This window comes from Condylostylus longicornis, unplaced genomic scaffold (assembly GCF_029603195.1).
Source record: "Condylostylus longicornis isolate FDR11 unplaced genomic scaffold, ASM2960319v2 ptg000055l, whole genome shotgun sequence".
In the NCBI taxonomy this organism is placed as follows: Eukaryota; Metazoa; Arthropoda; class Insecta; order Diptera; family Dolichopodidae; genus Condylostylus; species Condylostylus longicornis.
This window is the reverse complement of record NW_026578024.1, coordinates 7,665,526-7,681,578: the sequence shown is the minus strand read 5'-3', so window position 1 is coordinate 7,681,578 and position 16,053 is coordinate 7,665,526. Positions and strand designations below refer to the sequence as shown.

Genomic DNA, 16,053 nt, shown 5'->3' with positions numbered 1-16,053 from the left:
GCTACTTGACTTCAAATTTCAATCTGTGTATATATTGTACAGATAATATTAGTTGAAATTGAGTTAGGTTTGACATCAATTAATCATTTTCAATTTTTCAACCCGCGTATATACAGTTGATCTTCAAGCCACGCTAATAATTTTTTCAAATGGACTTGACTTACAATATTTAGCTTGAAACCGCTTGAAGACGGTCGTTTTTAGATTTTTAAGCATAATTTTAATTTTCAAAATTTTATAAGTTCCTTGAAAATTAAAATTTTCCTTAAACACGTATAATAACAAAATTTGAATACTACGTTTGTGTATGTTACTGTTTTTCGATATTGTACTTTGATAGTACAATATCGATATAACAACATGTCGGTATAAACCGACCGAATTATAACCTACACCTTGGCAATCTGAGTTTAAAATTTGTTTTTGAAATACTTAGCTTCAATTGTTGTATACCAAGTACGTTATGTAATTATAACTGGATCTATAACTGGACACAAAACTGCCAAGTTTCGTGAACGTAACTTTATCTTATACCTTACTACTTTTTCGAATATTTTAAATTTGCTTTTGGAGTTGTGTGCCAGCTACCAAATTCCGTCAAGCCATTCCATCAAAACTTCAGGGATATATGTGACATAAAATTGACATACAACTGCCATGTTTCATGAACCTAACTTTATTATTTTACCAAAGAATATATATATATATATATGTCCATAGCAGAGACGATTATTTCAAGTGGTTATAAATTCTGTACCAAAGTGAATATATAAAAATAAAAATGCTATAAATAAATTATAAATTGTCTTTGCGGAAATTCAATTGTGAACTTCAATTTAATGTTATTGTGAACAGTGCGATATTAAAAAATTAGCGAAGTACATAATATTAAAATTGTCAAAAGTGGTTTGTCATTTTCCTGAGCTATCATGTAATTCAAGGCTGGCAGCACTAATGTCACATGACTTTTAACGTCAATCTTGTGAAAATTTTTATTCCACATATATTTCTTCTAATAAGAAATAGGGAGCAAAAACACTTTTAATATATAATTTTCGAAAGCAGCTGATTTTTACTGGTAACTGTTTTAATTTTTTTTTCAAAACGTTTTGCAAGTTACTATTTTCTAGAAAAATTTAAATAAAACGTCCTGGCAAAATGATTTCTTCTAAGCAAGCACAAAGGGAGCACGTATTGGCTGTTTCCAGAGATTTTATTTCCCAGCCGAGACTAAGTATGTATTTCACCTAAATTGATTAAAATAATTATCAAAATTTAAATTATTTGCTTAAAATTACAAACTTCATAAATATAGACAATTTTTATATGTTCAGCCATTTATATGTATATCAGTTGGAAAAATTGCGATCGATAAAATCAATTTTAGTACCAAAAAATGATAAAATTTTTAAGTTTTTTTGGATCTTATAATTTTAATTACTACAATATTAGTTTAAGGGATTGCTTTTAGTCTGTAAGACAGCTTTTTAAATTTCTTTAAATTAAAGAATTATTAAATACTTTTAATTTTTTGAAGGAGGTCATGTGATATACCTACCACCTGATCAAAAAAAAAAAATTATGCAAACATGTCATAGCTTATTGATGTTTGACATTTTTTTCTTTTATAGCTTATAAAACAGTTTCTGGTGTAAATGGTCCTCTTGTAATATTGGACGAAGTTAAATTTCCAAAATATGCCGAAATTGTTCAATTAAAATTAAGTGATGGAACTATTCGTTCTGGGCAAGTTTTGGAAGTAAGTGGCTCTAAAGCGGTTGTTCAAGTTTTTGAGGGTACTTCTGGTATTGATGCGAAAAATACAGTGTGCGAATTTACTGGAGATATTTTAAGAACACCTGTTTCTGAAGATATGTTAGGGCGTGTCTTCAACGGTTCTGGTAAACCAATTGACAAAGGACCACCAATTTTGGCAGAAGACTTTTTAGATATTCAAGGCCAACCAATTAATCCATGGTCTCGTATTTATCCAGAGGAAATGATTCAAACCGGTATATCTGCTATTGATGTAATGAATTCAATTGCCAGAGGGCAAAAAATTCCCATTTTTTCTGCTGCTGGTTTACCGCATAATGAAATCGCTGCCCAAATTTGTCGTCAAGCTGGTCTCGTAAAATTACCTGGAAAATCTGCATTAGACGATCATGAAGATAACTTTGCTATTGTATTTGCTGCTATGGGTGTTAATATGGAAACTGCTAGGTTTTTCAAACAAGATTTCGAAGAAAATGGTTCTATGGAGAATGTTTGTCTATTCTTAAATTTAGCTAATGATCCAACAATTGAACGTATCATTACTCCACGTTTAGCTTTAACAGCTGCAGAATTTTTAGCTTATCAATGCGAAAAGCATGTTTTAGTTATTTTAACTGATATGTCATCTTATGCTGAAGCTTTGCGTGAAGTATCAGCTGCAAGAGAAGAAGTACCCGGACGTCGTGGTTTTCCAGGTTATATGTACACAGATTTGGCTACAATTTACGAACGGGCAGGACGAGTAGAGGGCCGAAATGGTTCAATTACTCAAATTCCAATTTTAACTATGCCAAACGATGATATTACACATCCAATTCCAGATTTAACTGGATATATTACTGAAGGCCAAATCTATGTTGATCGCCAACTACATAACAGACAAATCTATCCTCCAGTTAATGTGTTACCATCATTGTCCCGTTTAATGAAATCTGCTATTGGAGAAGGAATGACACGCAAAGATCATTCTGATGTTTCAAATCAATTGTACGCTTGTTACGCTATAGGAAAGGATGTACAAGCCATGAAAGCTGTTGTTGGTGAAGAAGCCTTAACTCCTGATGATTTACTATATTTGGAATTCTTATCTAAATTTGAAAAGAACTTCATTACTCAGGTATGAACTTTTTGCAAAAAATGCCAAATCAACGAATGATATTGATACTAATAAAAAAATACGATATTTTCAGGGTAACTATGAAAATCGCACAGTATTTGAGTCATTAGACATCGGTTGGCAATTGTTACGTATTTTCCCTAAGGAAATGTTGAAACGAATTCCAGCATCAATTTTGGCCGAATTCTATCCTCGAGATTCCCGCCATTAAGCATTAAACAAGAAGATTGTAATGTAAATTTTATTATTATGTGTTATCCTAAGCCCAATTCAAAAATAAGATACATACATTTTTTTTTTGAAGATTGTGTATTAAAAATAAAATTTTTGTGAAAAATATAAAATTTAAAAAGATATTGTATTACTTAATTTGTTAATAGACAATATGTGAAAGTTATTTAATATAATTATAAATACTTCTTAAAATGTTGTTACTGTTTCATAATATTATTATGCTTTAGATTCTAGGAAAAATCGAAAATGAAAATCAATGAAAACTAATCAAAATATCACCAAATTAAAATTGTATGAAATAAATAATGATTCTTAAATAAATATACATTGTATGTATTATTTAAGATATAGATAAATTTTAATCATTATTTCTCTACCATATTATGAATTCATTTAGAAATTTTTAATTAATTATAATACTTAGCCTTTTAACGAGAAAAATTTGCCTAAACTGAAAAAATAATAATAATGTATTTTATTGTCATAATATATTTTAAAATTTGCTAAAAATTAGCACATTCAAGTGTTTCAAAATCTAAATTTGATTTTTAAATTGATTTCAAATTTGTAATAAAAAAAATCATTCCATTCAGTAAAAAAAATTAAATAACTTATAGATGTTCATAAAAAAATATTAAAATTTTAAATAACTTAATTTAAAATTTTAATAGACCCTACTAAAATAAACAAATAATTTTAAATGTATATTATAATAAAACGAACCGTGTAAAATTTTTGAAGTAATTTGAAATATCAAATAAATTGAACAATAAAATATGTTAAGTAAAATGTATAAAATAAATATAAATTAGAGAAAATGAATGTGTTTAACTTGTTTCTAGACTTGTCTATCATTATATTCCAAAAACGAGATTTTATTTAAATAAAAATATGATTTTAAATGCATTCTTAGCTGATTAAATAATAATGTCGAAATTTTTCACACAAATCAAGTTTTTTCAAGTGTTGACAAAATTATACATATAACAGTTGATCATTTGCAATTGGAATTTGCGTCCTATAAATCTAAAAGAACCACATACTTACTCGTATGTACTTGACAAATGTTGTAAAAGAATGAGGCGAAGTTTGTGAATTGATTATTTTTTGAAAATATATTTTGATATTGCAATTTTAATGGTTTTGCAAGTTTTAATTACCGTGAACAATAAAGCATAACATAATTTAAAGCATTTCAAGTTGTATGTGAATGACTAGGTTATTCAAGGTTATAAAAAAATAACTTTTAAAATTTTTCCTTTTAAATGCTGATCTAAATTTAACTTTCAAAAAATAAAATATGTAAAAAAAGGTATTGGAACTAATTTCGCAACAAACTTTAAAACAATTTTTTGTTACATAACCCGACAATTTTGTACCCGACTTCGAGTTTAGCGTTTTTTTTTTTCAAGAAAGCTCTAATTCTATTTAAAACTCTTTTTTAAATTTTTTCTCAATAATTCGTTACTTTTATTAAAATATTTTTCACTTACATGCTTTAAATAAGTATTTAAAAACGTTATATATAATTTATATTTCATTAAGATAAAACATGATTTAAAAATATAAGAATTAAAATATTACAAATTTTAAAAATGAAATACAGAAAAAAATACTTAATTTGTTTTGAACAAATATTTCAAAGGGCCATTTTAATTATCAATGGTAGAAATTTTTTCTCGAATTTCTTTCATAGTCTGTACAGGTAAAGTGATATAAACGTCATCTTTAATCAATTCAACTTTAGATACTTCAAGAAACGTAAAATTTGGTAATACCTCCATGAGTTTTGATCTTGTCTCATTATTAAAATTGTCTTCATTTATGTCTTCCATTAAATCTAATAATTAATCGAAAAAGGAAAAAACGTTGAGTTTATGAACAAAATGTTATTATCATACCTATTATTGTAGGATTTGAATTATTCTTACCTTTAATGAAGCACATGTTTGCAAAACATGGTATATTTAAATCGATAGGATATTTCCTTACATTTGAAGTAGATTCTTCACAAATATTGCCAAAATCTACCAACAACAATTCTAATCTATCATTTTCCAAAACTGTTTCACATGAAGCTCTGTACCATACTTCAGGATTATCTCGTACCTTTACCAAACATAGTTCAGATTCTCTACAGTTAAATAACATTATATTAATTAAAATATGATATGATTAAATACATTTTAAATAAAAAACAACGTTTTTAATTCAAAAATAATATTAAAAAAAAATATGACTGTTCTTACATTGGCTCATAGGGATTTGGATCCTTTGAAGCCAACTCTGTAAAAATTTCGGCACTTTTTTCATTTTCCAAAAGATTTGTTTTTAGAACACATGTCAAAAATCCAGCTTCAATGAATGAGTTATCTAAGATAATAAGTGTCTTGTTTTCTCCAGGCTCAATTTTAACGCATTTCAAATCCTAAAATTAATGTTAGAAAATTAGAAAATAAATAATGTAAACACATAGCAATATATGAACAAGATAAATATTTTTACCTTGAAAAATACTGATTTTAAATTGTCTTTAGGTTTTTCTTTTAATAAGTTTCTAATTTTTTCGTTCACACATCGATTACTTTGGTTCTCAAATAGTTCCACTAGCGGAAGGTGCCCAACTTTTTCGCCTTCTGTGTAACTTATTCTTAATTGCACTAAATTATCGATTATATGTTGCAAGTAATCTTTACATTTTGTTGACATTTTTTCTCGAGAAATTTCAGGAACTTCCTTAAGTGATACACCAAATGGATATCTTTTAAAATTGAAACAGTCTGGATGCATTTCTTTTAATTGTGACAGTTTTTTAGTTTCGGCGTTCCCAAAATCTATATACCCAATTAAAATATTGTCTTCATCAATCGGATTCAATACCAGAGCTCTATACCAGTCACCTTCAAATTCACATATAACCATATCTTTAGTTTTAGGCATTGAAGATAAATAATTTGAACTCTTTGCGGACTCAATTACAAAATTTATTGCTTCCACATAATTATCACTATCTGGCCGTTCATTTGAACGTACATAAATGCGGTTTAGTTGATCAAAGTGTGTCATGATCACCGGCGTACCAGATTTAGGTAGTGGCGCTCTTTCAATGGTTTTGTTCAAGATATTATTACTTTCACTCTTTTGCTTTATTGTTTCATCAGGCTTTTTATTGCAAACCGGCATTTGACTTTTATCTATTTTAATTTTATCTGAAGTATTCAAGGGACCTACAAGTTTTTTAGTTTCAATGTTATTATTTAATGATTTTAAAAATTCTGCTTCTTTCGAATTTTTTGAGGTATTATTGTCCAACTTAGCAATGTGCTTGACTCCAATATTATTGCTGACCGGCGGATTATTTTGGTCATTTTTTACCGTTCGGATGGTGTTATTCTTCCGAAAATTTTCTATTTGTGAAATATGTATCAACTCACTAAAAAAAACAATATAAAAATGTAGCTTTTATGTGACTTGTAAAACATAATACAAGGAACTCACGGTTTTTTAAAACACACATATCTGTGTTCTCTCCAATCTTTATTTTGGCAAGTTAGACTGCAGTAAACTTCTTGGCATCTTTCACAGCACATGTTGGCCATTTTACCACATAAAAAGCAGTTAAACATTTTAGAATTTTCAATATTTTCCCTTTCCTGTTTACTCTGATTTTCTCCTCTAACGTTATTATGATCTGAATATTTTTCTTTCTCTCTAAATTTTTGGGAGTAGGTAAATATATTAAATTTTTTACTTTGTCTTTAGTTGACTAAATTTATCTAGCAATACTCACTTATTTTCAGATGTTACTTTTCCTATTTTCTTTTGAAAATCTAAATTTTTATCTTGGGATTTTCTGTTTGACGTACTGAATAAAGAAAATAATAAGTAATTTTAATTTCATCTTAATTATATACCTTATCCTACTTTTTTTTATCAGAATCTAAATCTCCACTACTGTTGGATTTATTCGATGTGCTTGTTTTCTGTTTCTCTTCTACTACATAACCTGACGCATCTTTTTTCATGCCATGTATGATAGCCGTCATTTCTCTGAAATAAATTTATTTAGAATTTAGAGGTTGAGGGAAAATTAAGTATATAAGTTGTTACTTTATATTAGGGCACTCAGCAAAACGGTAAGGAAATTTAAGGCTCGAATTTAAATCTGATGGTAGATCTTTAACCAAGTTTACTTTACCATATTTCTCAAGAATTTTTTTTAAATCTTCTGCTTTCAAAGATGCTGGTACTAATTTTATGCATAACATACGTTTTTCCTTTTCAATTTCTTGAGATGATTTTAATCGTGATGCTGGAATTGATGTAGCCATATTTTTTTTAATAATGGATTTACTTAAATAGCAGAACTATATATAAAATATTTAACATTAATTTTAAAAAGTATGTAAAAAATCTTTTTATATTTTTAGAAAAACAATTTCTATTAAAACTCGTGCTAACTATTTCAATATATTTTTTGTACCGAATAATAATTTGGCTTACCTTGCAGTTTTAAAGTTTCATGCGACATTACTGCATCTATCTAAATTGACAAGCGACACTACTGCATTTATCTAAATAATATGTTCAAATTTGACATAACAAAAATATGTTTCTATTTGTCAGCTACGTGTTTATGTCAAGCCACTTATTCACTGTTACTCGTTCAATTATTGGCACTGTTTACACGATTGTGTTTACATCGTATTTCAAAACTTTTTTTATTCACTTGACTCCTTCACATATACAAATTTTAGGAATTTAATTACCGACTATAAAATCACGAAAATTGGTATTCAAATAAAATTTGAATTTCATTAAATTGTTTTTGAAAAATTTAAAATTTTGAAAGTTCAAATTGCCGATTAATAAAATCATCAATATTTTTAGAGATTTAAAATATTTTTGTAATATTGACTTTAACTAAAATAACATACATAAATAAAAATAAATAAGTGGAATGTTATGGTGTTCCGTAATGAAACATTTATACAAGGAAAAATATATGCATAAAGTATATGGTGGAAATAGTATTAACTGTTCATTTTTATTGTACGAAGTATGTGTTGTGCATTGTTTAGTGTTAGAGGATAAAAAGTTGAAACGGCGCCGAAAATTTGTTACAGTTATAATTGAATTTGTCCATAATAACCATGTTTTTCATGTGTCGTATAAATTCCATTTGTATATTTTGAATACACACCTTAAGATTAAAAATAAAATCAAATGTTTTTTTTTGCAAGAGATGACATTTTGCTATTATCATTCGCTAACGTGGTATTTCATTGAAGTTATTGAGGCGAACGTAATTTTTCTCGGATTCGCCTAAATGGTGTCATGGTTCGCGAAGCGAGTAAAATTATTTCTAGGGAAATGTCAAAACTAAGCGAATAAAAATTGTATGTGACTAGAAGGAAATTTCAAAATTTTGTTGTGATTTTCAGTTGATAGTTTATTATTTTAAGAGACTTTATGATGAAGATTAGTAAAAAAAAAGGAAACACATTAGTAGCAAAATAAATTTTAATTTTTAAATATGAATCTATAAAAAGGATTCATATTTAAAAATTAAAAAAAACTTTCTGTTAATAAATAATATATATTGCATGTAATAAAAGTTTGTTTAAGTATTATTGGTTGGCAAAAAAATAGTAGCATTTGTGTATACAAAATATACTAATTCAAAGATTTTCAGGTTAAAAAAGGAACAAATCGGGAGCAGTTAGCAAAATTAGTAGTACTAATGGGAAATATCCCGGATTTAGCTCTTGGTGAAACACATCCGGCCTCAGTAAAAATATACTGCAAATATATTTAAAGAAATGTGGGCGAACTTTACTGTGTAGGTAAACGCTTTGGGATCTTTAGTGGATTTGATTGATCTCTTCTATATCATCGTATCCTTCTTATATTTAAATTCTTGTTTTCAGTACTACTACTGATCTACTCATCCCAATAAACTAAATCGACACTCAATGAAAACATACTTTCATTTAAACTTTAAGTTTCTGAAAAAATGTGTTCCAACCTACATTATGAACTTTGTTTAACTTTTTATTCAAATGCCATTTATTGGGAATCTCGACAGCAAGGATTTTTTCTCAGCGAATTTAATTGTGTGCGAAGCATGATCTCATTTTAGCACATATTCGAGTACTTATTCGCCCCACGAATTATACTATCATTTAACCCTAATAAATTTTGTTTTTCTGAGGTGTTTGACTTTTCATTTGAAGAATGTGCGAATAGCTGTTATGATGTGCTTGATATTTTCGTTTTTTTTCTCATTGAAACCAACTTTTTCAAAAGTTTTTAAATTTTAGTATGAGGTATGTACATAAAATGCTATCTTATATATATTTTAGCCGCAAATGTTCTCAATTACCAACGAATAAACTTCAGTACTTAAAAAATCAACAAGCTAACGTTTTATGCAAACGCCATTCATAATATATTTTTATAGCAATAAATGAAACTGCCTCATGCCGTGTCCATTTATGTAGGTTAGCAGTTAGACTTGAATTATCCTCATTTAGTAAAATTAAATTACTCATCATTTCCAATCTGTCACTAGTCTTCGTATCGCAACGTTCTGCTTTCATAAAATCATAAACTTTATACATTTTTGTAAAAATGCATATATAATTACATATAATGGTTTTTGAGATTAAGATTGATAAAAATGCTGCAAATCTCTATATACATACGAAGCGAAAGCAAAAGTAAAAACTACCAAATCGCCGTCAGAAAATTCACAGTTAGAAACCGTAGTTAACTTTTAAAAAATTTTTATGTTTTTGTAGCTTTTAGCAAATGCCTGTAGATGGAAATGTAGAGTAGAAGTTATGTGAAAAAGTAAAGACTAGCAGAATAAATGTCTGTCTTTCTAATGACATTTAGTTTTTTTTTAAAAATAAATTTAAGAAAGAAAGAGAGAAATTAAAATCTTTCGAAAGTCTTGGAAAAAATTTTTTTAAAAAAAATATTAGATTTTATTTGATGAAATTTTATTTTCAATTGTGATATGAAAATGTGCGGGGGATTTCAATGTTCAAAAAACGCTTTAATAGCGTTAAATGTGCTATACATAGTAAGTTATTGATTTTTCTTTTAAACTAAGGAATAAAATCTAAAGTTTTTTCATACACTTTAGATGGTCGGTATTCTTTTGATTTGTGTCGGAGTCTATAGTCAAGCAGCATCAATTGTTACAAATCTTCCAATAGTATCTGGAATTTTAGCATGTGGAGTAATATTAATAATGATCTCCATTCTTGGTTTGGCAGGAGCAGTTAAACATCACCAAGTTATGTTATTCTTTGTATCCTTTTAAGAATTGTAGAACTGTATAGGATCTACCAAACAGTATTCTTAAATAGAATTTTTGGTTACTTTTTTTTTTTTTACGATTGTGTAAATCAAATACACTTATAATATTTTTTTTCTTTTGAATACAATTTTTTAATATGTAAATGTTTGATTACATACCTACCTTCCCAGTTCTTATCATAGTAATTTGACTTTAAAGGTCACCTTATTTCATTACGCATTAGATTTTAATTGAAAAATACTTAGAGATAACAAATTATCACCAAATAATAAACCATTTTGATTTGAATAACAAATTTTTGTAGGTATATTGCAGCTCTGAAACGAAAATAGTAAAAATATTTCCTTAATAATATGAAATAGTATATGATTATTTTGTTTATGTTGTTTTTAATACAATTTTCGATCGCATGCTCATGTTTAGCTGTAAATTCTGATCAACAGAAGCAGTTAGCAGAAGAAGGTTGGAATCGTGTTCCAGATTCAATTAAAAAAGATGTTCAAGAAACTTTTAATTGCTGCGGGTTTAATCAGACTGTGACTGGTGCAGATCCTGCTATGGAAATATCATGTGAAATATTAAATCGCAAATGTTGCTTCGGTTTAGGAAGTACCTGTTCCTGTCCACCATGCTTAATGAAATTGGAAGACAAAATTAATTACGCATTCCAATTGTGTGGCGGCATTGGGCTATTCTTCAGTTTTACAGAGGTAATAAAATAAACTTCCATTCGAAGTTTGACAATTTTTCAGTGCCTTATACAAAATATGCATCTAAATTTTTGCAACAAAAAAAATTATTTTTTAATAAAATTTTTCAGTTTTTGGGCGTTTGGCTAACCGTTCGTTATCGTAATCAAAAAGATCCTAGAGGATTGCCAAGTGCTTTCCTTTAATTTTTGCAAAACAAAATTCATTTAATGTCTTTTTAATCTATTTTTAAAGTTCTAACTACATGCAATATTGTAAAATATTATTTATAAGTAAAAAACAAATGTGTCCTTGACATTTTGACAAATATAATGCTAAGCCATAGTGTTGGAAAAAGGTTTATTAAATTTACAGAACGATATTTAAGGGTTGGTAATACATGTTTTTTTATTATGCAGAATAATTTATATGAAATTCTTGAATATTTTTATATTATTTATATCTTATTTATGGTTAACATAATAATTTGCACTTCCTGCTTTTAAATCACTGTTATATATATTACAATTCTTACATTGTGTAGCTCAAGTTAAAACTATTATTTTAATTAGTTTCCACTTGATTTTACTTTCTAGCTTTTTATTTTGACATAGTAATTAAATGCATTTATGTTCATAACAACTCCTCAAGATAGTACGAAAACTCAATATTGCAAATATTTATTTTGAATTATATTTTGTAGATATTGCGAAAAAATATTTTTCGAAAGTTAAATGGCAATTTCTTATGTTTCTTTTATGTTATATTATAATTAATTTTTTATTTGCTTTACATATTTTTTCGTAAAATAAAATGCTACATACATACATTTTCATATTATTATTTCTATTTAAATTTATATTCTAATTAAATGTGTGAAATGTTAATATAAGAAACACCTTTTTACAACAGCTATTAAAAATTTATTTTAATTTTAGGTTTTAGCTGTTTTCATCACTTGGCGTTATCGTAATCTACACGATCCTTATGATTTACCAGCACGTGCAATTTTCCCACATAATTATCACTATTAAAGTTTTTGAAAATATGAGAAGAGTCCAATTAGTAGTCGATTCATTAAGGCTGATTTATTTAATTACGTAGAAATATAATTTTAAGTTTACAAGTTTTTTTTTTTTCATTTTTACATAATATGTTATATAGAAAGTATAATAGTAAAAAATAAGTTATGTTTATTATTTAATTTGTATAAATTTGGAAAAAGCTTATTGTTTTTAAAAATATTAAGGCTACTTTTTTTCATATTAAGTTTCGTAAGAAGGGTTCGAATTAAATGAGATTATAATGTGTACTATATTAAATGATGTTAAAAATTGCTAAATATTCAATTTGTAGATTTAAAGATTATTAAATTAACAATATGTTTTAAGAAAATACCAAATGAACAATTTCTCGCAAGTTCTCAATACTATTTTTTCACAAAAAATTATTATAGCTTAGGTTAAAATTTATATATTCATAAATAATATTCATGGGTTTATCTTCATTTAGCTAATCATATTAATTTTAAGTTTGTAGTTACTCAAATCAATGAAAAGCTCATATAATTTTGGAGTCTTTAAAATTATTTTTGGACTCCAAAGCAACTAATATTAATTAGCCTATCTTAAACTTTTTTAAACAAAAAATAACTTATTTCAATTTGTTACAGATTGCCACATACATTTTCATTCTATTATTTTCATTAAAATTTATATTCTAATTAAATGTGTTGTACATAAATTTTAATTTTATTACTAATTAAATGATTCAGTACGATGATAAAACTGCCACAATATAATTTTGATTTTAGTACATAATTATAATATGCATACCTATATTTTGCATTTTCAAACCGCAGATAGCTGAGATAAATAATATCCAATGCAAGTTTTTAAATCCAATACAAAAATTGTTTTTAAAATATATTAAAATAATTGTATTGTTTGTTCTTATTAAGAATTTTAATAAAATTTTATATTTTTATGTTTCAAATATTACATACACGATGAGCACGAGCTGCTTTCTTTTAATATAATATGTATATTTTCAAATAATTTTTATTTTTTTTTAAAAAGTTAGTTTACAGAAAATGTATAGACAATTGAGAAAATCTTTTTAAAACATTAGAATATATAATATTATGTGTATTAGATTATTTATTTATCCCAAATATTTTATATTTAAGAGAATGTTATAAGTCGCTTAATATGTACTGGTATAAAAGCCCATTCAAATTAAATAAATATATTCTATAAGAAAAAATAATTCTATTAGAGTAAAAGTTATTGAAACAAAATACGGAAAAACGAAAAAAGAAAGTTATTTTGTATGAATATTAAAAAGTTTACATAATAATATTAAAATTGTGCGAACAAATGTATATGTATAGACATACAAATGTAATTTTACTTAGCATATAATATGTGCTGTGATTAAAAGAAAAAATTAAAAAAAAAAATAATATTTTAAATTGTATGGACCGAACTTTTAACTGTGTATGTAGGAAAAATCAAAAATTAATTTCAAGATTTAAATTCTCAAAAAGTGTAAAAACATGGAATGAAAATAAATATGAAATAAGAATGAGTAATACTTTAGTTTTTACTTTTTAAATACATTTTTAATTTCATAGGTTCCTAATAATTATGAAATAAGAACTTTAACGTCTTAAAAAAGGGAAGTGTTCATTAGAACAGATAAGACTTATGCACTTCATCCTATATTTCATTAAAACAGTTAAATATTTTTTCTTGAAATATTTTATAATGATTTTGTCAATTTTTGCTTTCTTTCTTATTCAATTGCATTTTTAGTATTTGATTAAAGCTCATAAAGTAGAAAAAAACTTTCGAGTTACAGCTTCTAACGTTAAGAACGTACGTCTTTTAAATAAGCTAAGATGTATATTATCATTCTTTATATGTTCGATTATTGGTTTATAACGTTTTTTTTGAAAAGCATCTAAGTACATAAATTTTCTGAAAACCCCTATTGAAAAATTTAACTTAACTAATTTTGTGGTTAACAAAAATTTAAAATAATTTTATGATAAATTAATTTTTTTTCTAATATTAAAATAAGCTCTAAATTTGAATTGAAAGCTTTTTACAAATGTACAAGAATTCTATGTTAAGTAAATTTCAAAATCTTGTATGTTATGCTTGTAAAAAACAGTTCTACATCTAGAACAAAATGATATACATAGTATAGTGCAGTATACTTTGTTTATAAAAATTCATATATGTATGTAGTAAGTTAATAATGTATAATGTATGTTTATACTTATTCATATGTGTATATGTACATACATAAGTACCGTTATTATAGTAATACATTATGTAAATTCGATAAAGAAAATATGTATATGTGTATGTACATAATAATATTTATAATTACATATATGCATGGGTAGTATAACACTTATGTTTAAGAATATATTTTATGAATTAAAAGTTGTGCGCGTGTCCTAAAAATTTTTGTTTTTCCTTTATACTGATAAGCATATCATGTCCTATGTCAAAGGAATATAATTTGAAAAAAAAAAGGAAATTCTAGTATACAAAAATGTTCCAATAACTATGTATATAATAATAATAGTAATAATAATAATTGTATATACATGTTATACTATATAACATTTATATATAAATTTAATATATTTTTCTTTTAGAAAAAATATTTTCTCAATTTCAAATTAGTTGTGCTTTGTCATCTCTTTAGATTTGTTATATCATTTCATGATATTAAAAGAATTAGTAAATTCAGTATAAGAAAATTGTTATATTAATTTTGTCTTCAACTGTAATTTAAAATTTTGAAAATTTTAATTTTTTTAATGAAATATAATAAAAATTTTGTGAATTCTAGTCATACTGAAATCAATTAAATTTTAATTTTAAAAAATTTATGACATTTCTGCAACTAAGAAAAACAAATCAGAATTTTAGTCAGTTGCTATTGGTTTCAACATCATTATAAACGAAATTAAATAAAAGAAAAAAAAAAAAAAACAAAATATAATATTAATAATAGTTGAGTCTAACAGGAAAAAATTTCATTCAGGAAATTCAGGATTTTTTTCTGGTAAAATTTTAACAACCAAAAATATTTTTACAAACATATTATGTATATTTTGTAATAGCTAGTTGATTAAAATTTGTGTACTGTTTATATATCTATACATACATATATGTATATAAGATAAACAAATATATTTATATACATATGTATATAAATGTATGTATGTACAGTCTATGAGGATTCTAAAATTTCTTTTGATTATATAATTTTATGAAATATTTTTTTTTTTTTTTGTAAAGGAATTTGATAATGTGAACACTAATAATTTGTAATCGTGTAATATAGTAAAAGGCATATTTTTTAAATTAGTTATTGAACTTTAAGTTTTGAAGTTCATTGCAAAACTTTTCAATTGTGAGATTTAGTAAAAATTATTGCTCAAATAGTGCAATTTTTAGACCATAGTGAAATTAAAATTTTAAGATTATAGGTAATTACAATGTAAAATATTGTACTGCCTTGCCATAAAATTAAATTTTTTCAGTTAAGGCTGCCGAATCATTTCGGAAAATTCAAATTTTATTTGTCCTTCTGAAAAAGTTTGAGAATCTAATTGGTAAATAGAAATCAAGGGTGGAATTTTGAAAAAAATATTATATCCAATTAATAAAGGGCTTCAATATTTAATTACAAAAATCTTATTTTGAAATTGATATTTATTTAATAGATACCCAAATACCTTCATATATGTATTTACATATGGACTGATTTATTAAAACTTTGATGATAAGATTACAGTAATAGGTAGTAGAATATGCTAGGTTTAATAAAAAATATTTTATTATTTTGCATGAGTTCCGAGTTAGCATTCAATTTCATTAACA

The 16,053-nt window shown here is 25.6% G+C and overlaps 4 protein-coding genes across 5 annotated transcripts in view; 3 read left to right on the top strand and 1 right to left on the bottom strand.

Annotated features, from left to right (window-relative positions):
- The first annotated feature begins 931 nt into the window (after positions 1–931).
- LOC129612090 (V-type proton ATPase subunit B) lies at positions 932–3,322 on the top strand. Its single transcript, XM_055525583.1, has 4 exons — positions 932–1,078; positions 1,131–1,234; positions 1,632–2,893; positions 2,967–3,322. The coding sequence occupies exons 2-4, from the start codon at positions 1,159–1,161 to the stop codon at positions 3,102–3,104; spliced, it is 1,476 nt and encodes a 491-aa protein (XP_055381558.1). The 5' UTR covers positions 932–1,078; positions 1,131–1,158; the 3' UTR covers positions 3,105–3,322.
- Positions 3,323–4,580: 1,258 nt separating this feature from the next.
- Positions 4,581–7,658, bottom strand: LOC129611980 (tudor domain-containing protein 1-like). Its single transcript, XM_055525419.1, has 9 exons — positions 7,631–7,658; positions 7,238–7,439; positions 7,052–7,177; positions 6,918–6,992; positions 6,626–6,838; positions 5,633–6,560; positions 5,377–5,555; positions 5,059–5,261; positions 4,581–4,967 (listed from the first exon to the last, which is right to left on the bottom strand). Exons 1-9 carry the CDS (start codon positions 7,656–7,658, stop codon positions 4,780–4,782), a joined length of 2,142 nt encoding a protein of 713 aa, XP_055381394.1. The 3' UTR covers positions 4,581–4,779.
- A 2,355-nt stretch (positions 7,659–10,013) lies between these two features.
- LOC129611771 (tetraspanin-13) lies at positions 10,014–13,945 on the top strand. Of its 2 annotated transcripts, XR_008697190.1 has the most exons (5): positions 10,018–10,217; positions 10,281–10,448; positions 10,820–11,167; positions 11,278–11,535; positions 12,085–13,922. XR_008697190.1 is itself a non-coding variant. In XM_055525077.1 (4 exons), the coding sequence occupies exons 1-4, from the start codon at positions 10,152–10,154 to the stop codon at positions 12,178–12,180; spliced, it is 678 nt and encodes a 225-aa protein (XP_055381052.1). In that variant the 5' UTR covers positions 10,014–10,151; the 3' UTR covers positions 12,181–13,945. The 2 variants fall into 2 exon arrangements, 1 of the variants encoding a protein (XP_055381052.1); XM_055525077.1 differs by lacking the exon at positions 11,278–11,535 and having other exon boundaries at positions 10,014–10,217; positions 12,085–13,945.
- A 1,145-nt stretch (positions 13,946–15,090) lies between these two features.
- Positions 15,091–16,053, top strand: part of LOC129611686 (uridine phosphorylase 1-like) — a 65,117-nt gene continuing 64,154 nt past the window's right edge. The window contains exon 1 of the mRNA XM_055524953.1: positions 15,091–15,232. The gene's annotated coding sequence lies outside the window, so the exon portion shown is untranslated. The remainder of the gene's footprint in view (positions 15,233–16,053) is intronic.

Bases quoted from the DNA above. Each gene is read 5' to 3' on its own strand.
- LOC129611771 (XM_055525077.1), top strand. From the start codon at position 10,152: ATGAAAATGTGCGGGGGATTTCAATGTTCAAAAAACGCTTTAATAGCG. The intron at 10,218-10,280 runs GTAAGTTATTGA...CATACACTTTAG, and splicing joins CGTTAAATGTGCTATACATA to ATGGTCGGTATTCTTTTGAT. The intron at 10,449-10,819 runs GTATCCTTTTAA...AATATGAAATAG, and splicing joins ACCAAGTTATGTTATTCTTT to TATATGATTATTTTGTTTAT.
- LOC129612090 (XM_055525583.1), top strand. From the start codon at position 1,159: ATGATTTCTTCTAAGCAAGCACAAAGGGAGCACGTATTGGCTGTTTCC. The intron at 1,235-1,631 runs GTATGTATTTCA...TTTCTTTTATAG, and splicing joins TATTTCCCAGCCGAGACTAA to CTTATAAAACAGTTTCTGGT. The intron at 2,894-2,966 runs GTATGAACTTTT...CGATATTTTCAG, and splicing joins AAAAGAACTTCATTACTCAG to GGTAACTATGAAAATCGCAC.
- LOC129611980 (XM_055525419.1), bottom strand. From the start codon at position 7,658: ATGTCGCATGAAACTTTAAAACTGCAAG. The intron at 6,839-6,917 runs GTGAGTATTGCT...CCAAAAATTTAG, and splicing joins AAAGTAACATCTGAAAATAA to AGAGAAAGAAAAATATTCAG. The intron at 5,556-5,632 runs GTAAAAATATTT...CATTAATTTTAG, and splicing joins TAAAATCAGTATTTTTCAAG to GATTTGAAATGCGTTAAAAT.